This window comes from Anguilla anguilla, chromosome 1 (genome assembly GCF_013347855.1).
Source record: "Anguilla anguilla isolate fAngAng1 chromosome 1, fAngAng1.pri, whole genome shotgun sequence".
Classification (NCBI taxonomy): Eukaryota; Metazoa; Chordata; class Actinopteri; order Anguilliformes; family Anguillidae; genus Anguilla; species Anguilla anguilla.
The window spans coordinates 76,897,639-76,922,241 of record NC_049201.1 but is presented as its reverse complement, the minus strand read 5'-3'; the positions used below and the strand labels follow the sequence as shown (position 1 = coordinate 76,922,241).

Sequence of the window (24,603 nt, the reverse complement as noted above, 5' to 3'; positions counted from 1 at the left end):
CCTGCTTTTACCCTCACTAATAATTGTCTGCTACTTCACAATTATTGCTTTTGCACCATATCTACCCGCTGTTTGAACGTATACACTGCATTATGATGTACCGTCTGCACGTTCAGTTATTAACCGGCTACAATATTGCAAAGCCATATGGATTCAACAGGAGCTCTTCTGTGCTTACTGGCCTGTGTTCTTCTTTAAAACCACAGACAGGTTTGCTAATGATATTTCACGCATTGCATAGCTATGTCATGGTGCTGCATTAACAAAGTCACAGACTGGTAACCCTCCAGTTGAAGGATTGAATCCCGCCTCGCCCTCAGGCAGATAATTTCCTCTTTTACACTAACGTTTTCTTACGCTTTTATATTTTCTTTACCAAAACTCACTCATATGCATTTCATGACGGCAAATGTATTCCTTTTATTAAAAAGTTACACCAGTTCACCAGTGTTCCATTTCTACTAACTATATTTCTTCACTTGGCAACCGTACAAAACCTTATCAGCAAACGCCACGTTTCTACATTCATGTTACCTTGCCACATACAATTACTATATATTTACGTTCTGCAACTCCCCATTAAAACATTACATTTAAAATCATGACTCACATATAAGTATAACTACTAGTACTGGACATGAGAAAAGCACAGTAGTGTAATAGATTTCACACATTACTTAACCCTCCACTTTAACTGCTAATGCTTCATACCGACTGTTATATATACCATTCCATAAGGAAACTAAGCTCGCTCATGGTCACTTTATTTACTCCGCACTATAGTCTGTCATCATGTCAACCTTCACCTACATGCCCATTCTGCTGAAAACATATTGTTTCAACTACGCAATTTCATCATTTCATCCTCATTTCTCTCACGCTGTTGTTATTTTCTCATATGCAAAGCCTACTGGGACATATGCATCTGCTCCTATTCTCCAGTATCAAGTTTTCCGGTTCTAGCTTAGCAAAACAGCAAAGAAGATTCCCACCTGCAGATAAGCCGATCAAAATGCCTTATAAACCTTACAAACACTAAAAGTGCATCTCCACGAAATAAGACAACGGAGCAGGACAGCAGGGTACACAAGTTGCGACCTAGGCAGCTCTAATTCTACGGGCTTGCTGATTGTTTTCTCAATCAAGGCTTGTTGGATGGCCGTCAAATCTGTGCCATATTTCACGTGCGTTTCTGTTGCGTTTACACTTACACGCCACCGCACCCTTTGTCACAGCCACTGTTTTACCGAAACTGCTAAACAGTACACGCTCATCAGACTGTACAAATTCACACAAGGACAGCCATAATCCACAACCGTTTCTTACAGGGTCACTTCGCATTTCTCACTCTCATAATAAAACGCTTTGCAAAAAGAAATATCTAATAAAATCACGTTTTCAACGTACAAAAATGCCAAGTTACTCAAAAGTATTGATATCAAAATGACGCCAAGTTACGGTACTACAAACAGAACAAAGTTTCTTCAGCCCTGAACGAACAGAGGTCTTTTCTGAAGTCTAGGCTGAGTTGCTTGGATTTTCCCATGGTATCAAGGGCAAAAAGGCAGTGGCTCTAGAGGTAGGCCCTTAAATACAGCCACAGGTGCCAATTAACTTCCAGTTAACTCCTAATTATGACAGTTGACCAATCAGAAGCTTCTAAAAAGTCATTACATCAATTTCTGGAATCTTCCAAACTGTTTAAAGAGACAGTCAACTTGGTATATGTAAACTTTTGACCCACTGGAATTCTGATATAGTGAATTAAAGCTGAAATTAATCTGTCTCTAATCGATTGTTTTAAAATGACACCTGATGTGAACAAAGTAGTTGCCCTAATTGACTTGCCAAAAGAAATTGTATGGTAACATGAAATGTGCCGAGTTATGAAAAACTGAGTTTGAATGTCTTTAACTTTGGTGTATGTAAACTTTTGGCCTCGACTGTATGTTGTTATTTTTTTACCAGTTCCATTGCGATCCAGACAAGTTGTCTTCCCTTGTACATTTTTCCTGAATTCTGCTGAACTCACAGTGAACACATCAAAGAAGCCGTCTGAATTCCCTTCATCTCCAAAAAGAAATTTCTGAAATCAAATGTTATAATTGTTATTCATACATAATTGTTAAAGGTGGTTGTGGTCTGTTATGTGCATTGCTACTCTGATGTAAACTAAGCTATGAATTACTAGAAAGTAGTTGAGGTACAGCGCAGCTAGGAGTGCGCTTATATGAACATTTTTGGTAATATAATTTGTGATTATTTGGGGGAAACATCGGCCAGTATCGATGCTGATACTGGCAGTTTGATGCTTCTGGTTTGATAAGTTTTATAATTTTGTGCATTAATGTTAACATCCTCTAACCTTTCCATCCCCCCGCTTTAGAATTTTTTCTTGTTTTAGATGGAGCCAGACTGAAACAGTGAGTGCAATTACTCCTTAATGGATTGACCGTGGGCTGATTGTGCAAATTGTTCGTTTTATGAGCCAATATCGATTGTATATATCGGTGCATCCCTAACAACAGATACCAATACGAGAAAATTAGTTAACTAAACTAAAGCTACTTTTAAAAATTAGTTAACTACACTGAAGCTGGTTCATGGAAAAACATGAATTAGGTAATCCATGGGCTATGCCAGTTGTTGGATGCTACTGTTTTTATGCTCAGACTCAAACTAATAGTACACTGGTAATTTGTGATGATAATGTGATTGTCCAGATTATGTAACTGAATTTTTTGGTGTCATCCCCTAGATGAGAAGTTACAATGAGATATTATGTTACTGATTATATTATGAATATATATCCCACTGGCTGGAGTTGCTGTGTGAGATTGCACCATTGATATGTAAGGACTTTCCTTGAAATGATGTAATTATTTTGCAATTTTGAATAGATTTTGGATAATATTGACATAACTGTTCTTATTATTTTATTGCTATTAGTTTATGTTTATTTTTGTCTTTGGAAGCAGGATGAAAAGCAAATTTGAGTTAAAGCTATGACACTAAAACTTACCTTTGTTTTCTTTTTCAAAAGTTCACTGATTCCCTCTTTAGATCTCTCATTACGGAACAGTATACATGCTTGTTTTTCTCTTCTTTTATATTGAAGATCCTGAAAAATATGTATTAATGTTAAATGTCAAATATTAAATATTCCCCATGAAGTATTCAATAGTTATATAACCTCTACTTACCTTAGTATCACATTCTATTTCAAGATCCTTATCTGAGAGATGATAATTCCTAAATTAGAAAAGTCAGTCAGAATTAAAAACATGATAGATATGATAGGTCTGTATACAGCTGTAGTAAATATTTCTCAAGGAGTTAATAATGTAGCAGCTAACTCTTTGATCTCCTCGGGGTTGATGATATCTGTTTTGGTGCAGATGAAGGTGATGTTGTGACACTCTCCTCCTCCAGCAACGTGTCTCAGTGATTCATCAAAGATCTCGTTGGCAACTTTCTCAGACAGGGCACGGTTCATCTCATTCACAATCCAGACAGAGGAGCACTGGCTGAGACACTGTGGGATTTACATGGAAAAACCGGTCAGCTAGACCTGAATGTGCTTGTATCTCCCCCGCTAAACTGACACAGTGCAGAGTTGATGGTATGGGCTCATAAATACACCTGGACAGTCAAAATACACAGAACTCATCAAACAACAGATTAAAGCATAAAGCACTGACCGTACCTCTTTCCACATCTCACTTCTGTGTTTACTGACATCTCCGGCCCCAGGCAGGTCCACCAGCACAATCCCCTCCAGTAGAGCTGGAGACTGTGGCAAGGAGATGGTGACTCGCTTCACAAGAGGCCAGAACTGCTGCTCTGCTTTTTTATCACTCTGAATGTAGCATCCAATGCTTCGAGACAGTTCTTGGGCCTACAGAGAGGTTTTAGGAGCATGAATATTCATTAAAATCCATTGAAATATATTATTTTATATATAAAGAGGAGAAATCAAAATGTTCTGTTATCCGGTAAAAGAAGATCTCCATTCACTTTGAGGTTAATAAGTGTTATTGTGCATGAGACTCACAGTGTCAAAATTCATAGTCTTCCTGCCTGTGTGGGGAATCTCAGGAAACTCTCTGGGCTCCAACAATTCACTGTAACTTTTCTCCAGCCCCACTTCTCCATAAATGGCTGTGATCTTTTCTCTTGCCATTTCTACCATTTCATCATCTTCTGCAGTCTTTTGTTCATTTTCTTTTTCAAGTAATTCCACCAGGAATTGTAGTTCTAATTTCCAGTCCTGAAATAATCATTGCTTAATCATCAACATGTATTATCATGTAGTCTACATGTAAGAGTACATAAAGCATGATGGAGTTGATTGGTTTACAGAAATTGATCATGGTTGAGTTTCTATATTAGCCTTAATGTTAATGCTGTTAATTCTATTTATTTATGTTTTGTAGATGTCAGAACTGTGTGAGGATTGCAGCGCTATAATTAATTTCCTGTTTTGTGTTCATTTGCTTACCTCAAGACTGATGAATTCAATATTAGTTTCGTATTTGCTGGATTCTGTATTGGCTTGCACATGCACAAAGACTGAAGTGCAGGCATGCAGGCTTCCTGAAGGCAGAATCTGGTCATTGACAAGTGCGTTGATCAATGAGGTCTTCCCTGCTCCCGTTTTCCCAAACAGTCCAATGTAAATTTTCTCTTTTCGGTCATATTCTTTTAAATAAAAGATCTTCTTTCTGCAGGATAAGGACAAACTTCTTCATTGGACAGATACTATAACTTTGGGCTCAATCAATTTTACTTGTGTTCACAAAAAATACTGAAGTTACAGACAGTATTTGCACAACTACATGTAATCTAACTTTACCTGCCTAAAAAGCTATTTTTTTAAAAATGAAGGAATTATGTGCCAGCCAAACAACTGCCACATTGGAGCCTGTCACAGAATTGTTACTTTTCTTATACTGAAGGTAAATGGTTCATGTTGTTTTGAAAAACAAAGTAAAGTATTGTTGGCATTGAGAAGGAGCAGTAACAACCAAACTAGAAGAGTGCACTCAGTAGAGTGCAGACCTCCGCCAGGCAAAGCAGTTGTTGATCACTTGCGGCCCCTACCGGCCGGTTAGAGATTAGATGTGGACTGATACACAAACACACACACACACGCACAAACACACACACACACAAACACAAACACACACAACCAAACACATAATCCCCTCCAGGCTCTGCCTGGCGTAGATAACAAGTTCAAAACTTGTGCTGTATATTGATCGCAGAATTACATTGACTTCCTGTTTGAACAAGAATATTTGAACTGTTTACACATGTAATGAGTTCCAGATAAAAGTATAAATTGTTAGGGGGCCAGCTGAATGGCTCATTCAGTTAAGGCCCCGCACCACGCTGTGGTGGATGGATGAACCTCACTGCCTTGGATAGAATCTGGACTGTGGCAGTGCTGACCGTGCTCCATAGTGGTTGCATAGCAATTCTGTCACCTGGGGTATGAGAGGGTTCAGTCAGTCCACGGTTCATGTTTTATCACTATCTACACTGCCATGAAAAACTATTTACCTCTTCCTGATTTCCTCTTTTATTGCACATTTGTCACACTGAATCTGAATGGTTTCAGATTTAAACTAAATGTGATATTAGACAATGGAAAAGTGAGTAAACGTGAAGCACATTTTAAAAATTACTTCATTTATTTACTGAAAAAAGTTATAAAACACCCATATCACGCCTGTCAAAAAGCAATTACCCACAAAAATTTTCAATCAACCAATTAACTGAAATTATTTGATAATTCGATTCAGCTGAACACAGCCAGGCATGATTGCAGCCAGCCCTGTTGAATCTACTGTAAACCTCATTCATATTGAACCTTACAATCAGAGTGAAGTAGTCACCACAAAGTTCCTACAACCACACTATCCCACGATCAATGAAGTTTCAGAAGAGATGAGAAAAAAAGTTACTGAAGTATATCAGTCTGGAAAGAGTTACAAACCCATTTATCTCTAAATGGATTAAAGCAATTCTGCAAAGAGGAGGAATGTCAAAAGACTGATATCAAATTATAGGAAGTGTTTGTTTTCAGTTATTGCTGCCAAAGGTGGTGCAGCCAGTTATAAATGTTAAGGGGGCAATTTCTTTTTCACAAGATAGATGTGGGTGTTTGATAATTTTTTTCATTAAATAAATGAAACAATATAAGAATTTGTTATGAGTTTACTCAGGTTCCTTTTGTGTAATATTTTGTTTTGTTGAAAGACTTAAAACCATTCAGTGTAATAAATACGCAATAACAGAAAACATCAGGAAGGGAGAAAATAATTTTTCACAGCACTGTAGGTGCCTGCACTGGTTGCTCAGGTGACCATGGACTGCATGGTAAGCCACCTATGAAAGGTCGTCCTCCGACTGTAATCTGAGTTTAGCTTCAGTCTGGTGTGAAAAGCAGTAACTGGTGACACCATCTGCAGTTGCAGATAATTGGACATTCCAAATTTAGATGGGAATTAGATATACAGCCTCACATTGTGTGTTGAATTTATCTATTAAAAATAAAAAGGGATATATTGTTTGATAACACAAGAACTTATTACTTTAGGTCATCCAAAAATTGCCTGCTCTGTTCCTCTCTGCAGGAAACATCTTTCAGTTTGGCATAAACCTCAGATATGGTTTGTTTCCCATCTTCTAATGCATCTTCACCTGTTAAGATATAGTGGGAATCGCTGTGAAAAACATGCATTATACAGCTGAATTTTACAGGTAAAGGCAAAAAGAACAGTGTTCTGACAGTGAAGGGTTCTGGTGGTTCAGTTCCGATATGGGCTACATTTTGCTGCCATGGGCTGGGAAATATTTGGAAAATAAATGAATTAGTCCTACACTACAGATTTCCCAATGTTTTATTTATTTATTTATTTTTATCTCTCTTATTTAAACTCCAATATGAACAGGTACTCAGGATACACTCTTATGCTGGTAATCAATTTGCCAAAGCCTGTGAAAAATGAATGTTTGGGACATGTATGTTTTATTTAATCCAATTTCAGCATATGGTAATTTTTTGATCTAGCTTAGTACCCTTGAATCTTATCGAATTAGCATTAATATAAGATATAAAGGCTGCCAATAGTCAAGTTCAATATGAGGTACTGTAGATTATAAGAGAGAAGTTAAGACACTCACATTTTAAGAGAAGTTCTTCCGTCTTATGTGAAAACACAGGCTGTCCTTTATATTTCAGCTTTCTCCTCTTGGATTTCAGATCATCATTCCCACCGATCTTTCGTTTACCTTTCTGAGGACCTGGAGAAGTGTGTGTGTTTGAAGTGGTGAATGAAAATGAGAATTTATGTATGTATGTTTATTAAAATGACTTCTGATCATATAACAGACTGTTTCCTGTGTTTCTAAAGAGTCTTGGATTTTTTAGAGCCTGCTAATATCCTGTAAATTAATTCATGTGTGGTAAATGCTTGCAGTGCCCACCACTGCAAGCATTTACCACACAGGAATTAATTTACAGGATATTAGCAGGCTCTAAAAAATCCAAGACTCTTTAGAAACACAAGAAACAGTTTTCCCAGCATTCATAGTGACTTGTAATGTTACATATTTATATCTTGTTTGAATGCCCCCAAAAACTTCTCACATTTCTTGGATTCTTCCACTTGTCTGTCAGCTGGTCCCTCTGATCTTTCCTCACCATCACCCAATTGCTCCTGTCTTGCTTTAAGAGAAAATTGAAAGCTTTATGTCAGGCCTTGAAATAAAACATTTTTTTCATGGTAATATAAGTTTGTTCATGAAACTGCTGTCAATTTGCTGTTTCACAGCTGCTTGATATTTTTCTGTCCATGCTGAATTCTTAACTTGTGAAAATTATGTTTAAAAAAAAACATTAAAATATTTAACTTACAGTAAGAGATAATGTTAGCTAGTCTTCTCACTTTTCAGCAAATTCCAGTATTTTACCGGCAATTCTCTGCAGTTGCGATGCCTTGCTAGTTCACTCTGGTAAGTCTACATAATGCTATTTCATCATCGCTCTTTCCCCATTTTTACTTTTTAAAAATCCAGCACTAATACCAAATACAGTGGCCAGCATTTCACTTATCTTCACAGGCACTGCAACTGAATTATCACAAAGTACAGGGATTGAGGCGGTCTATATCTTATACTGGATGTGATGAAAGTGGCTGATAACAGTGAATAGGAATTCCAGTAAGACAGCCGTGTCCTTTTTATATCTTTGACAATACCCCTCAGCCCTCTTCATCAGTTTATGAAGTTTCTGACAAAATGCCTTTGTTCCAACTCAAATTAATTCCTAGTAATTTCACAATAACACGATCATATTTTATTTCATAATAAATTTCCGAATGGCTTTTTCATTTCACAATGACACCTTTCTGAATGGCTTACTTCTGAATGTACTTTTTTTCCAAAACTTTTTGGCTGGCCCGCAACAGCGGGGTCAACCCTACAAATGCGAATGTCTGTGACTGAGTGACTGAGTGATGAAGTTACACCATTGGTCGGCCGGTCCAGCCATATACTAGATAGACTAAATAAATGGAATACAATGAAAATCATACAGAAGCTAGTTTTAACTAGCGACTAGTAAATGAAGTGCTGTAATTTAGATCCAGCAATCACATGTTTGCTCAATTGTTTATTCCTTATTCAGCTAACTAGACAACATTAACTAGGAACATCTCTGATTAAGAACCTGTTGCTTGGTAGTTAGCCAGCTAGTGGGGCTAATGCCGCCATATAACCCACTCGCAGCATCTGACCAGTAGGGTTGATGAGCCATGTCCTTGGCTGTCTCCTTAAACACTGACAGAAGCTAGAACTAGTTAAGAATGCTAGGTAAGAACACCTCCTATGAACAATCTATTGCTTGCTACCTAATGCTGTTAGCCACCCAATTCACAGTTCCTGGATAGGGCTTAGTCTTCTTGACTGTCTCTTGGAACACTGAGAAAGTTAAGTTTTGGCTTATTTAAAGCTAGTTTTATCTAGCAACTGGCAGTGGAAAATGTGCTTATTTTGGTCTAGGAGGCAAGCTTTTGCTTAACTTTTTTATTGCTCTTTTTGTTTTCAACCACATAGTTCAAAACAGATCTTCCCACTTGCTAAAAACCCCTGAAAGTTGTTTATTTGTCATGTGTACAGAAAACATCTGCATCATACAATCAGGAGATGCATTGCTTTGCCCCTTCTAATCTGAATGTTATAACATTGCAGCACTGACAGGAGCATAGGTAGCAAACCAGAGTTGATTGATCTGCTCACAGATTCTAAGTAAGACCAAGTAATCCATCGCAAAAGATTACTGCTGTTGATTGACAGGATGTCTTACCATTTTGAAAATTCTCATTATGACATGAAAAAGGGAGTTTGGGAAAAAAAACGCCATTCGGATGAGAAGCCAATCGGAAAAGTGCCATTAAAAAACAAAAAAACCATTCAGAAATACAACATGTTATTATGAAATTAAATATGATGACGTTATTGTTAAAAGGACAGTCATAAGGTGAAAATTATGTATTTAATTATTTGCCTATTTATGTATTTATATATATTTTTATATTTTTATATGGCACATTTAGTCCTCCATGCTTTTTTGACTATACCACTTGTAAGATTAAATTCTAATTGGTGAAATGTGATTTTTAGATGTGGCTAACATTGTTATAGTGGTATTTGTAGTCCATTTGTAGTAATTTACAAAGCATCCATTTTTGTACACATTTGTACAGTACCTACATTCAATTTGCCGGACAACCAAATAACTTTAGCCCTCCTTCACTAAATCATATGAATCCTATCTATTTTACTTACCACATTTATATGGCACCAGATTTAGTCCATGGTTTATTGTATCAAGCTCTCTGATCCAGTAGAGTTCCCTCTCATTTAGTGCTTTGGAACCATCGACCTGCTCAATTGGATATACAATCAGATGATCAAGACAATGGTCTTTGCTGTTGAAATGATCAGGGATTGGTCGATATTGGCGTTTTCTGATAGAACTTCTGTGATCTTTGAATCTTCTTTGGAGTGTGGTTGAAGTCTTCCCAACATACTGCACCAGGCATTTTTTACACCTGATGATGTAGATGACACTTGACGTCTTGCATGTCAGATACTGTGTGATGTTGTATTGTTTTCCTGTAGCTGTGTTCTGAAATGTATCTGCGCCCTTCATTATATGCCCGCAGCAGATGCATCCCTGGGAATTACACGTGTCAACACCCGTACGAGTGCCTGCAGTCCTGGAAGAAGGACCTGCTTGAGCCATGGGAGCAGTCTCTGGAACAGTCTCTTCTGTCCTGTGTTTCTCTGAGGGGAAAATTGGGTGAAAGAAAATATGTATGTGCGTAGTTCCACATGGTGTTCGTTATGTGACTCACCTTTATTTGTCTATTAAGTCTAAACTGTGAGGCTAATGACATTTTTTTAATGTAATTGACATTTGGAATATTTACATTTACTATGTTCCTGGAGTTTATAGTGTCAGCCTCCTTGATTCAATCAAAGAGATTCAGACAAACCAAATTTAATTTAATTAGATTCTGCCAAATGCTCAAATTAGTGTAGGGAAATGGGGCCTTTGTTTAAGAATAAAACATCTTCAATCGAGAGAGTCTGTCTTCTTGTCCCCAACCTTAAAATCCTGACCATTTTAAACTTCATTTATGCATTTTTTAAGGATTAAGCAATGAAGTCATTTAATTTATTTTTTGTACTGTTGATGGTTTATATAGAAAATAATTTTTAGATAATAATGCATAGCAGACTTACAAGTATTCCTAATCCAGCATGGTTTATTTAAATGTTCTTGAGTTCATAATATATTCACTGGTCTTCAGTCATGATCTGGGTGAATTGAATCAGGTCAGAATAGTGCAGGGCTAGAATAAAATCATGCTCTACCCTGACCCTATCACACTGTGGAGCACTGCAAACAATGCAGTGTTACTTGCTAAATCAAAATATTGATTCTGTGATGACATATTTATGAGTTTGTTTGCCAAATAGCAATAATGAGGCTTTGGTGTCTATCTTTCTAGGTTGCAACATTAATGTAGCCAATAATGGATTGCACTGGTTGATTGCCGTACTGTTACGGTTTTTGGATTACAACCTTTTTGAGAATGAACACGGAAGTTTTAAATCTTTGGAGCTCCATTTGTATATCATGGATATTATATCAACACAGTAAAAAACCAATTAAACAGGCTCAACGTGTGAAATTCCTATATGTAATAACAATGTGTATCTTGTTTGTGTTCAAGACTGTGACCCAAGGTCAGTATTGTACTAAATAGTGTTTATTGCAGTGCCACCTGAATAATTATTCTGAGTCTGAGTCTTGCGTAAATGGAGGGATATAAAATAGAAACTTGTTCAAGCAAGAGGTTGATTAGGTAACTACTGTGCAGCCATCTGTCATAAAAATCTATCAATGAATAACAAAAAAAAATCTTGTCCGGCCGGTCTTGCCCCCCCTGGCCCGGAGCTCCAGCCTTAGACCAGCTAGACCAGCTGGGCACCCCAGCCTCCTGCCACTATTGACTTTCCATAACAAACAGGTGCCTGCCCGCGGCACAAGGGTTCCCCCTCTGAGTCCAGTTCTGCTCAAGGTTTCTTCCTGCTATCAGTCAGGGAGTTTTTCCTCGCCACTGTTGCCCTAGGCTTACTCTTTGGGGGCCGGTTCTCTGTAAAGCTGCTTTGTGACAAAGCTCCTTTGTTAAAAGCGCTATACAAATAAAAATTGATTGATTGATTGATTAATTGGAAATCATACTTTATCAGTCACTGTATCAGTCACAATAAAATACAGTAAGGTACTACATATTTGACTTTGTTGAGACAGGAAGTATGTTGATTATGTGATTTTAAACCTGTTAGCCAGATAAGTTTGATTAACACTTTATAATAATGTCTGTTAATAGATCATCAGTAAGGCATTTGCTCAGTATCTACTCACAACTAATAAATCATTATTCCTACATTTACAAACATCTGTAAATGTATTAATTAACATTGTTATTTAATTAATGTAGTTATGCATTATTTCCCAACTATTTCACAGTAATTGTTACCAAATTATTAACTGTTGTCAAAGTTCATGCATAATTTGCTAAACACTGTAAAATATATTGAAAAATTACTCAACAAACAAACAATAAAAATGCAATTTCAGGGCACAGCATTCTCAACACATCTCAGTTTGGCTAAAAACAAGATAATATTTCGTGTGTACTTTAGCATACTCTATGTTCAGCACTGCAGGCAAAGTTTCTCATCTCTGCCAATTCATTTTACAAAAATATTCTTATTCTGCCACGAGCCAACAGAAGTGTAAATAAAGAGCCTAGCACTGTATGAACAGAATTGGAGACACTTAACCAGTTGTGATAATTTACAGTGTGCTAATATGCAGTAAAGATTTGACCGTTGACGGACTCACCAGTGTTTCAATGAAGGAACAAACTCATGTAGTCTTCACTTGTTGTTTTTCAAGCCTTCCAATAATTTTGAAAGCAACTTGCTCTCTTTTATCATCTCCTTTCTATTCAGCAATTTTTGTTTTCTAAAGTACCCCCCACCCACCTGTATTTAATCTGTTTCTTTCATTACTTGCCACCTGATCATCCCCTGATTCAATTAGCTAAAAAATGTTCTCTCCCTCCAGTGGAGCTGCTCAGTGGCCAACAACAGAGGATTGTGGTTGTACTGGGCAGCTCCCAGGTGTGAATGTGTATGAGTGTGAAGCAGGGCGTTCCTGCAAAAGAGCATCCATGCTCAGTGAACCTACCCTGGGTAAATAAAGGTTAAATAAAAAATAAATATTAAATTAGGGTGTGTCCATACAATGGGACATAATTCACCTTTTGCTAAGCTTGTTTTCATAGAACAACTCTGACATCACAGTAAAATATGTTTGCTGCCAGTATTTGTTTAAACAAATCGTTATCTCATATGTCCTTAGGTAAGGGACTGATCTGTTGTCGGGGTGACAGACAGCTTGTTAGTCTTTTGTGTAATGAAATTTTTCCGAGGCCAGAATTGTTTTGATTGGTTTGAGTGAAGGTCTTAAGGGGCATGGGTCATGAAGGAAATATTGTTGCAGACATGAGGACAGCAGGAGATTAGCTGCAAGCTAATAAACACACTTTTAAAATGTGTGTCTGGCAACTGAAGGAATTTGCAACAAGTGTGTTATGTATATGGGTTGTGTTTTATCACTTATGAGTAAATAATGAGCAAATGGCTTGCCAATGATCTCTTGACCCTCCTATTATGTTTGGGGTAAATTTGACCCCATTCAAGGTTTACTAATGCTAACAACATGGTTAACATACAATTTTTTAGACAGATTTTTTGTGACTATTCCTAATTTCATGGGGGGAAAAATGATGAAGATAAAATTAACTCAGCACCAAATATCATTCTATTTAATGGAGCCCTAACATAAACAAATCACCCCCTTCAAATCGAGCCGTAAGTAGCCTAACCGACTAGTAGGCGCAGTAGGTTGCAATCAGACGATTCGATGGCTCGCACTGGTACAGTAAAGTTCAGTCACAGAGTTCTGAGTGACAGACTGACAGTTTCGCTTGTCTGACAAACATTCGCACTACGAGTTTTGTAGACGGGGCCGAATGTTTCTTGTTCAGTAACATTAGTGTCAGTGAACTGTCTGAAACAATGGATATCCGCCCATTTTTAAAGAAAATATCGAGGCAGGTTGTTGAGGAGGAGATTCAGGAGAATAATAATGAGATTGACAGCGTTACAGCGGATGTTGAGAGCCAGTCAGCAGCCAGAGAGTGCAGAGCAGCTAGCTTCAGGTTTGTGCAGAGTAGCACAGGGTTGATGATACTGGCTATACATGCAGCACTTATTACTCACAACTAATAAATAATTATTCCTACATTTACAAACATCTGTAAATGTATTCATTAAAATTGTTATTTAATTAATGTAGTTAAGCATTATTTCCCAACATATTTCACAGTAATTGTTACCGAATTATTAACTGTTATCGAAGTTCATGCATAGTTCATGCATAACTGTTATCGATATTCATGCATAATTTTCTAAACACTATAAAATATATTGAAAAATTGCTTATCAAACAAACAATAAAAATGCAATTTCAGAGCACAGTTTTCTCAACACATCTCAGTTTGGCTAAAAACAAGAATATTTAGAGTGTAGTTTAGCATACTCTACGTTCAGCACTACAGGCAAAGTTTCTTTTGTCTGCCAATTTATTTTACAAATATATTCTTATTCTGCCATGAGCCAACAGACGTGTAAATAAAGACCCTAGCACTGTATGAACAGAATTGGAGACACTTAACCAGTTGTGATGATATACAGTGTGCTAATTAAATATGCAGTAAATATTTGACCGTTGATTGACTCACCAGTGTTTCAATGAAGGGACAAAATCATGTAATCTTCACTTGTTGTTTTTCAAGCCTTCTAATAATTTTAAAAGGAAGTTGCTCTCTTTTATCATCTACTTTCTGTTCAGCAGGTTTTGTTTTCTACAGTACACCACGCCCAGCTGTATCGTTTTACTGTGTCATCACAGTAAAATATGTTTGCTGCCAGTATTTGTTTAAACAAATCATTGTCTCATATGTCCTTAGGTAAGGGACTGATCTGTTGTCGGGGTGACAGACCGCTTGTCAGTCTTTTGTGTAATGAAATTTTTCCAAGGCCAGAATTGTTTTGATTGGTTTAAGTGAAGGTCATAAGGGGCATGGGTCATGAAGGAAATATTGCTACAGACATGAGGACAGCAGGAGATTAGTTGCAAGCTAATGAACACACTTTTAAAATGTGTGTCTGGCAACTGAAGGAATTTGCAACAAGTGTGTTATGTATATGGGTTGTGTTTTATCACTTGTGAATAAATTATGAGCAAATGGCTTGCCAATGATCTCTCAACCCTCCTATTATGTTTGGGGTCAATTTCACCCCATTCAAGGTTTATTAATGCTAAAAACTTCGTTAACATAATTTTTTCAGCTAGAGTTTTCGTGACTATTCCAGACCTGCCAACCTGTACACATTTTGTGTACCAACCACGCAATTCTCGGTCAAAATACGCAGGTACGAAATGCCAGTTGAAAATACGCAATAAAAATATATATATTGTAATGTAATTACGGAAAACAATCAGTCAATACAAAACAATGCCGTACATATATTCGGTAGTTAAGCTACATTCCTCGGATTGAACCAGATGCTACGACCTTGTGCTTGTGGTTCTGTAACCCCTCCCCGACTCTTACTCAACATCCACTGATACGCAGCGGTAATTTATTATCCACCGAGACCTAACGCTGCATTGCTGAGGTAAAATGGGAAGTGGGGAGTAATAATCAAGCACAAAAATGTGACCGTAATGTTAACATATACAACGTTAAAACATGTTCGGTAACTTTACGAGATGATGCATTTCAAGGGGTATATCCTAATGAGATAAATTTGTATATATAGTTAGCCGTAGTAGCTCGCATACGATGTGATTAGCCTCGTCACGAGACGGCTGCGGTGTGAATAACTGATGTAGTAGCCTAATTTAGCCTCTGTAATTCAAACCCTACGGAGACTCCCTCTTCTAACTTTGAATCGCGCACGCTCTGTTGGAGCAAAGTGACCGTTGCAAAGGTGTTTGACTACATACTGCTAACGTAGCAAATAATTCCTATTATTGCAGCCAGTCACCCGACCAGCCTTGCAGTTAGAAAGTAATAATGACGTCAGATGACTAGGATAATGACAAGGAGAGAGAGCAGCGGACCTACTAAAAAGAAGCGAGTTCATACCCCCCAGAAGTTCCTTGCAAAATATCAGGAGCAATGGCCGTGCCTCCGCCCCTCAAAACTTCCGCACCATGCATTTTGCATATTGTGCAATTATGAATTTTACATTAACCACCAAGGAGCTTCAGGTAATAATTTAGCTAAACCTCTATAGGCCTACGTTCCTAGATCATTTTTCAATTGAGTACATTTTTTTTCATTAGGCCTATATTGTCAGGCCGGGGACTTGAACTCTGGTCCCCCACGAGACAGTCAAACACCTAGTCCACTGCACTACCAGAGACTGGAGGTGACTCAAGTGCAGAGCAACACAGGCAGGAGTTCAGCAGGTTTTAATCCACAACAAAAACACAAATACAAAACTCAGAACTAGAAAAGAAAACACTCCTAAACAGGGAGAAAGTTACAGGCAGGCAGAACAAGTCCAATACGTCAATCCAAAAATCAGAATCCAAAAACAGAGCCAGAGTCAAATACCACAGATCAGTCCATGAGACAAGCAAACACGCCAGCAAGGGAAAATTCAAAAGAGAATACCGAACACAGTCCAGGTCAAATCAGGCAACGTTTCAGTGGGGTCAACAAGAGGCTTGGGCTTGAGAAACACCAGGGAATCACGAAGACTTAGCAAAGACATAGACAGAGGACCGGGCTTAAATACACTGAGAAAACAAGCAAACAAGGCACATGACAGAGACAATGAGGTACAGGTGGGCAAGTTAACAAGAGGGCTGGGTCAACATAACAAGGGAGGGTAACCAGTGTCCAGAACAAAGAGTCTTTGGCACCCTCTGGTGGTTAAAAAGTAGTCCAACCCGTGACAGGACCCCCCCCCTTACGAACGTCTCCTGACGTTCCCAGGACAAGCAGGGTGTTGGAGGTGAAAGTCTCTTATAAGGTCCTTGTCAAGGATGTCCCGAGCAGGAACCCAGGAGCGTTCCTCGGGTCCGTACCCTTCCCAGTCCACCAGATACTGAACGCCACCACGAACCTGGCGGGAGTTCAGCAACCGGCGAACTGTGAAGGCAGGTTGGCCATGGATGATCCGAGGAGGGGGCGGGGCTTTGGGGGCAGGGGCCAGGGGGGAGACAAGGACTGGTCGTAATTTGGACACATGGAAGGTGGGGTTGATTTTCAGGGAACGGGGCAACTGGAGGCGATAGGTGACAGGGTTGACTCTGTGGAGCACCTTGAAGGGACCAACAAAACGAGGGGCAAGTTTGCGAGATTCCACCCGCAGAGGAAGGTCTCTCGAGGATAGCCAAACCCTCTGTCCAGGGCGGAAGTGAAGGGCTGGCCTCCGGCGACGGTTGGCTTGAATCTGGTTCCTCTTGGAGGTCCGCAGTAGTGCCTGGCGGACCCTTCGCCAGGTTCTCCTGCAACGCCGGATGAAGTGGAGGACTGAAGGCACACTGACCTCCTCTTCTTGTTCAGGAAACAGCGGTGGCTGGAACCCAAGCTGACATTGGAATGGTGACAACCCGGTAGCTGAGGACTGAAGGGTGTTGTGGGCGTATTCTGCCCACAGCAGCTGAGAGCTCCAGGACGAGAGGTTAGTAGCTGCCAGGCTTCTTAGTGTGGCCTCCAGCTCCTGGTTAACCCTTTCGGTCTGCCCATTAGACTGGGGGTGGAACCCAGAGGAGAGACTGGCTGTGGCCCCGATCAGCTTACAGAATGCCCGCCACACACGGGAGGAGAACTGGGGGCCTCTGTCCGAGACAATGTCCTGGGGAAAACCAAAAACTCGAAAAACATGATTAAAAACAAGTTTAGCCGTCTCAAATGCTGAAGGTAACTTAGGTAGAGGTATAAAACGACAGGCTTTGGAGAACCTGTCTACTATAACTAAAATAACACTATTACCTTCAGAAACTGGCAAGCCGGTGATAAAGTCCATGGAGAGGTGGGACCAGGGACGACCTGGGATGGGGAGGGGATGCAGCAGACCTTGTGGGCGTTGTTGTTGGTTCTTACTTTGGACGCACACATGGCAGCTGGCCACAAATGCTTTAACGTCCCTCATCATCTCAGGCCACCAGAAACGTCTGTGAAGAAACTCGTATGTTCTTTGGGATCCGGGGTGGGCAGTGAGGTGGGACGAATGTCCCCACTGTAGGACTTGGGACCTTACGGCTCGGGGCACAAACAGAAGTCCACTGGGGCCTGTTCCGGGATCTGGGTCATTCTGGAGTGCCTGCCTTACTGTAGTCTCGATCCCCCATCGGATAGGTGCTACTATTCGGGATGTTGAGATAATCGGCCTTGCATCATCATCTCGACTGGAGGGAAGAAGTTGCCTTGAGAGGGCATCGGGCTTCTTGTTCTTGGTTCCGGGGCGGTATGAGAGCGTAAAATCAAAACGACTAAAAAAAAGTGCCCACCGGGCCTGACGGGGGTTCAGACGCTTGGCTTGTTGGAGGTATTCCAGATTTTTATGGTCGGTCCACACCAGGAATGGATGTTGGGCCCCCTCCAGCCAGTGTCTCCAATCTTCCAGCGCTAGTTTAACAGCCAGTAACTCCCGGTCCCCGACATCATACCTGGACTCAGTAGGAGTCAAGCGGTGAGACAGGAAGGCACACGGATGCAGTTTTCCATCAGATGAGCGTTGAGAAAGGACGGCACCAATTCCCACATCCGAGGCATCTACCTCAACAATGAATGGTAATACTGGATCAGGAAGCGTCAGGATGGGCGCTGAGGAAAAGCGTTGCTTAAGCTCCCGGAATGCCTTATCAGCCTCTTGAGTCCAAGCATAGGGAGCACCACTCTTCTTAGTTAGGGAAGAAATGGGGGCAGCCACTGAACCGAAGTCCCTGATAAACTTGCGGTAAAAGTTTGCAAATCCAAGAAATCTTTGGACCTCCTTGATTGATCTTGGAGTAGGCCAGTCACGCACTGCTTGGGTCTTCTTTGGGTCCATCTGAATTCTGCCCTCCCCAATGACAAATCCAAGGAACGAGACCTCCGTGACATGAAATTCACACTTCTCGGGTTTGACAAAGAGGTTATTCTTGAGCAGTCTCTGGAGAACTTGGCGCACATGATGACAATGCTCATGCAAAGATCTGGAGAAGATTAGTATATCGTCCAGGTAGACAAATACAAACTGATTTATCATGTCCCTGAGGACATCATTGATAAGAGCCTGGAAAACTGCAGGAGCATTTGTCAGTCCAAAAGGCATAACCTGGTACTCGTAATGACCGGACGGAGTATTGAAGGCGGTTTTCCATTCATCGCCCTCTCTGATTCTGATCAGATGGTAAGCATTGCGCAGGTCCAGTTTCGTGAAAACAGTGGCTCCCTGGAGCAAGTCAAATGCTGTTGACATCAGAGGCAGAGGATAACGATTGCGAATGGTGATTTTATTAAGACCCCGGTAGTCAATGCATGGACGCAATCCACCGTCCTTTTTACCCACAAAGAAGAACCCAGCCCCTGCTGGCGAGGTGGAAGGACGTATGAAACCAGAAGCCAGGGCATCCTTAATGTAAGTATCCATTGCCTTGCGTTCAGGTAAGGAAAGTGAAAAGATCCGCCCACGAGGGGGGCTACTACCTGGCAAAAGTTCAATGGCGCAGTCGTAGGGTCTGTGGGGTGGTAGTGTAGATGCCCTCTTCTTGCTAAACACCTCCTTCAAATCCAGATACTCGGCAGGAACATGGGTTAACTCGGAAGGGTCTGGAGACTCTAGCTGACAGGAAGGACTTGAAAAGAGGCATGTAGCATGGCAAGTAGGACCCCATTCAAGGATAGTGCCCGTAATCCAGTCAATATGGGGGTTGTGCCGGTTCAACCAGGGGAAGCCCAGGACCACAGGGAACTCAGGGGAATCAATTAAATGTAAGGAAAGCTCCTCTTGGTGAGTCTCTACCTTGAGACGCAAAGGGGAAGTAGCAGAAGTCACAATGCCATGCCCAAGAGGATGGCCATCTAAAGCCGTAACTGAGAGGGGAGTATCCAGAGTAACTTGAGGGATCCTGAATCTTTGAACAAGATTAGCGTCAATAAAGTTCCCTGCAGAACCAGAATCTACCAGGGCTCGACAAGAATAATTCTGCTCACCCCAAGAGATGGTAATGGGAAGGTATACACCTGCACCAGGGGATTCGGGAGTAAGAGTTGCTCCCGTCACAGCCCTCCCTCTGCTGGACGGGATTGCCCTTTTCCCAAGAGCTCTGGACAGGAGGTTCTGAAGTGGCCAGGCTTGCCACAATAGATGCAACACCTCTCTCTTATGCGTCGATCCCTCTCAGCCTGGGATAGACGAGTGCGTCCCATCTGCATTGGTTCAGGTGCCTCAGTGAGAGATGTGGGTAGCTGCCAGGAAGGGCCTGTTAGTTCATGTCTCCTTGGGAAACTGGTGCGATCTCCGTGACGCTCACGGAGCCGGTTGTCAAGACGTATGGCGTGAGTAATAAGGGATTCGAGATTGCCAGGATAATCAACAGAAGCCAAACCATCTTTCAAGGCATCAGAGAGACCATTGAGAAAAGCCGAAATGAGTGCCGTCTCATTCCAACCACTTACAGCAGCAAGGGTACGGAACGAAATTGCGTAGTCAGCTACACTGTCTCCCCCCTGACGGAGCTGAAAAAGTTGTTTGGCTGCATCCTGGCCTGTGGCAGACTGATCAAAAACTCGTAGCATATCGCCAGTGAATGACTTGTAGTCTGAGCACTCCGGGCCCTGCTTCTGCCAGATAGCGGTAGCCCAAGCCAGGGCCTTACCGGTTAACAGGGTAATAATGTAGGCAATTCTGGACCTATCAGAAGGGAAGGTTGTTGGTTGTAGTTCAAAAGTCAGCTGGCACTGAATCAGGAAACCCTGGCATCCACCCGAATTCCCATCATACCTTTGGGGGGCTGGGAGGCGGGGCTCAGTACTGGGATGTGGAGAGGGAGGCCCAGAAGCGTGTATGGAGGCAGGCATATAGGATTGTTGTACTGGAGCAGGAGGGGCTAGTGGTGCAGGTGAAGAGGATGAGGGCTCTGATGGAACCAACCTCTGAACGGTTTGAGCTAGCTGCTGTAGAACTTGGTCATGGCGAGCTAGAATCTCCTGCTGATTGGTTAGGGCTTGACCATGTGTGTCCATAGTGGAGCCAAAACTGTTCAAGGCAGCCATTATCCGTTCAAACTCCGTAGTGGAGATATTTACAGAAGATGTTGCTTCTGCTGAGTCAGTCATGGCTAAGTCTTCTGTCAGGCCGGGGACTTGAACTCTGGTCCCCCACGAGACAGTCAAACACCTAGTCCACTGCACTACCAGAGACTGGAGGTGACTCAAGTGCAGAGCAACACAGGCAGGAGTTCAGCAGGTTTTAATCCACAACAAAAACACAAATACAAAACTCAGAACTAGAAAAGAAAACACTCCTAAACAGGGAGAAAGTTACAGGCAGGCAGAACAAGTCCAATACGTCAATCCAAAAATCAGAATCCAAAAACAGAGCCAGAGTCAAATACCACAGATCAGTCCATGAGACAAGCAAACACGCCAGCAAGGGAAAATTCAAAAGAGAATACCGAACACAGTCCAGGTCAAATCAGGCAACGTTTCAGTGGGGTCAACAAGAGGCTTGGGCTTGAGAAACACCAGGGAATCACGAAGACTTAGCAAAGACATAGACAGAGGACCGGGCTTAAATACACTGAGAAAACAAGCAAACAAGGCACATGACAGAGACAATGAGGTACAGGTGGGCAAGTTAACAAGAGGGCTGGGTCAACATAACAAGGGAGGGTAACCAGTGTCCAGAACAAAGAGTCTTTGGCACCCTCTGGTGGTTAAAAAGTAGTCCAACCCGTGACATATATGATGTGTGCCTAAGCTTATTCAATTATTTAATTAATTAAATAAAAATGGAAATCATGACCAGAAACTTGGTTTTATTCATAATTGACAGTGTTTTACATTACAACATAAGTTTCTGTAAATACTTGAAAATGAAATCGTTACAATATACAAAATAATTCTTTTCAATTTTTATTAAATAATTGAATGCAATTCACTTATGGTTATCAGTTTGTATAAGCGCACATATCATATAATGAAATATTAATCATGAAAAAAATGGTAAAAAAGGAAATTATGAATGATTAGTACTGAAATTACGAAAATAGTGCAACAAGTGTGTTATGTATGTGGATTGTGTTTTGTTTGTGCATTGTGTGTGTATGTGCGTGTTTTTGTATGTCCTTGTGTGTGTGTGTGTATGTGTTTTTGTATGACTTTATGTGTGTGAGTGTGTGTGTATGAGTTTTTTTTGTCTTTGTGTATGGGTGTGTGTGTGTGCACATGTTTTTCTATGTGCTTGTGTGTGAGTGTGTGTGTGTGTGTTTTTGTATGTCTTTGTGTGTGTGAGTGTGTGTGTGTTTTTGTATGTCTTTGTGTGAGTGTGTGCATGTATGTGTTTTTGTATGTCTTTGTGTTTGTGTGTGTGTGTGCATCAACTCCTTCTCTCCTACTTAGTTCCACACATCATTTGGTTCAGCAAAGAACCATCTCAGGCAGAGCATAAAAGTGTGTGCGAGAGAGAGAGAGAGAGAGAGAGAGAGAGGCCAGTATAATATTGTCTCTTCTCTGAATCCAAGATCCTTTGGAGGAGGGAAGGACAAGAAGAAATAGAGAAAGATACAGCTCGAGTAAGAGATAGATAGAGAGATAGAGAGAGAGATCTAGGTAGACAGAAATAAGGAGGGAGGGAATGTAAAAGAGGACGTTTCTTTCCACAGTGGAGGAAGGGAATCATAACGCTGTCCTGCAGACGGAGGGGTAACAGACAGATCTCCACCTGCCTGCTGCACACTTGCACAGTAAGTAACGTCTGCAGCTCTGTGCTTTCAGTGGAAGGAAAGAGGGAGAGATGGGCGGAGGATGTGTAAAGGCATTGGAATTTTATTCATATGAAAAAAACAGGAATGGACAGGATGAGGCAGGTTTATTTCTCAACTGCAGCATTTTCCCCCTCCTCTCTTCTTTACGTCTCTCCCAGTGCCTCTTCCCTGCATCTTTCCCTCTTTTATTCCCTTCACTGCATCTCTGCCTCTAACTCTCTACCTTTTCTCTCATTTTCTGATATTCGTGTGCATGTTCATCCACCTTTTTTTTTTCCTCTCATGAATGTGAAAGTTCTGATCCTCGGACCGTAAATGTCTTAGCCAGAGGCACTTAAGCCTGTCGTATGCAAACACACATCATGGGCTTGTTGCACTCCGACTAACAGCTGCTACCGGGAGAGGATGTTCACCTGGAAAGGAAAGTGCTGGTGGTCCTGGAGATATTTGATAGTCTGAAAATCAGCATTTACTGGTTTACCAGGAAAACTCCCATCCCTATTTTATCATGTTTGGGTCCTTTTATTAATAAAATACACCTATGCATCTAATTTTCCTGTCCCAAAGTCGTCTACACTTGAATCACAGACTCCTGTGACTGTTTGGGAATCCTCTTGTGTTCTTCATTGAGCCACATTGTTTGTTCATTATGAGGTGGTGATTGTGCTTGTTTCACCTTTACTTGACCAGGTAGGTCAGCTGAAAAGGCACTGCTCATGTGTGCTGATGACCCATGGGTAGCTGAGTCTGTAACCCAGCGGTTGCTGGCTTGATTCCCACGCGGGGCTCAGCTATTGTGCCCTTGAACGATGTCCTTAACCCAGATGCTGCATGTGTAGTAAATACATTTTTAAATGGATGGCATGGAAAATGGTTGTCGATTGCGGATTTATTTGGTCACCTGGCGGTCTTGTCATGTAGTGATTGTGATATATATTTTTGGGACCCCCCCCTCGAAAACGAGATGTTACACCTCAAGGGGTTTATCCTAACAAATAAATTTGAACACACACGACGAGGAGTGCGTCGAGTGCACAAATAAATATCACAAAATGAGACAGACGTCCTGCGTCTGTGCGCACGTCCGCCAGCCTGCTCTCGTGCGCAGGAGACCAGCAGAAGATGGCCTGCCAACGGGCCGGAGCTTTTCGGCGGGTGTGGCGTTTGGACTTCATTGGGCTCGCCTCGTGCTAGCTTCTCAGCCGCGGCGCGAGCGATTCAGCGCACGGACGCGTTTTTGGAAGAGTCGGCCCGGGGACGAGGCGGGCGGCGGTCAGCGGTGCGGCGTCCCGGGACAGGTTGAGGTTGAACTCTCCACACTCCGCGCGCGTACCGCCTCCGCGACAACAGCGGCCGCCGCTTGATCAGTAGGTGAGAGTATAAGCTTTCTAACGATGTATAACATGTCTAATTTTGCTTTTGGAATAGCGTTTTATAGGTTAGCGTAACTGAACATTTTCTTACCATGGCATTCGCTCTATATGGTAGCATTAAAAGACGTTACACCTAACGAAACGTTGTCAACGATTTTTCATAATTCCTTGGAAAATACCATTATTATTGAGGACTTCTGGGCATAGCTAAGCCATATGTTTGCTGATAGACCTATCTGACATCGTTTTCTGGAGCAAAACAGAAGCGGATATAACTGTCATTGATTTACTGTCTCTGTCTCCATCTACTGAACATAGATAAGATTTAATCATTGCTATGTAAGTATAGTATCATTGCTAAGTGTTACCAGCCACCAGCCTCAGACAGTCAGTGCTCTTTGGAAACATTAAACAAGCTGTCAAGAACGTGAGACTTTTACTATGGGTGACTTCAATTACCCCTCTATAAATTGGGAATTGGTGGCAGGACAAGAAAAAAGTGAGGTAGAATTTTTAGTTGTT

The 24,603-nt window shown here is 41.1% G+C and overlaps 2 protein-coding genes across 2 annotated transcripts in view; both read right to left on the bottom strand.

Annotated features, from left to right (window-relative positions):
* Positions 1–24,603, bottom strand: part of LOC118235000 (nuclear GTPase SLIP-GC-like) — a 128,753-nt gene that overhangs the window by 8,603 nt on the left and 95,547 nt on the right. The gene's annotated exons all lie outside the window — the stretch shown is intronic.
* On the bottom strand, positions 3,129–4,266 carry LOC118235047 (nuclear GTPase SLIP-GC-like). The gene is made up of 4 exons (XM_035432016.1): positions 4,055–4,266; positions 3,707–3,898; positions 3,357–3,535; positions 3,129–3,252 (listed from the first exon to the last, which is right to left on the bottom strand). Exons 1-4 carry the CDS (start codon positions 4,190–4,192, stop codon positions 3,156–3,158), a joined length of 606 nt encoding a protein of 201 aa, XP_035287907.1. The 5' UTR covers positions 4,193–4,266; the 3' UTR covers positions 3,129–3,155.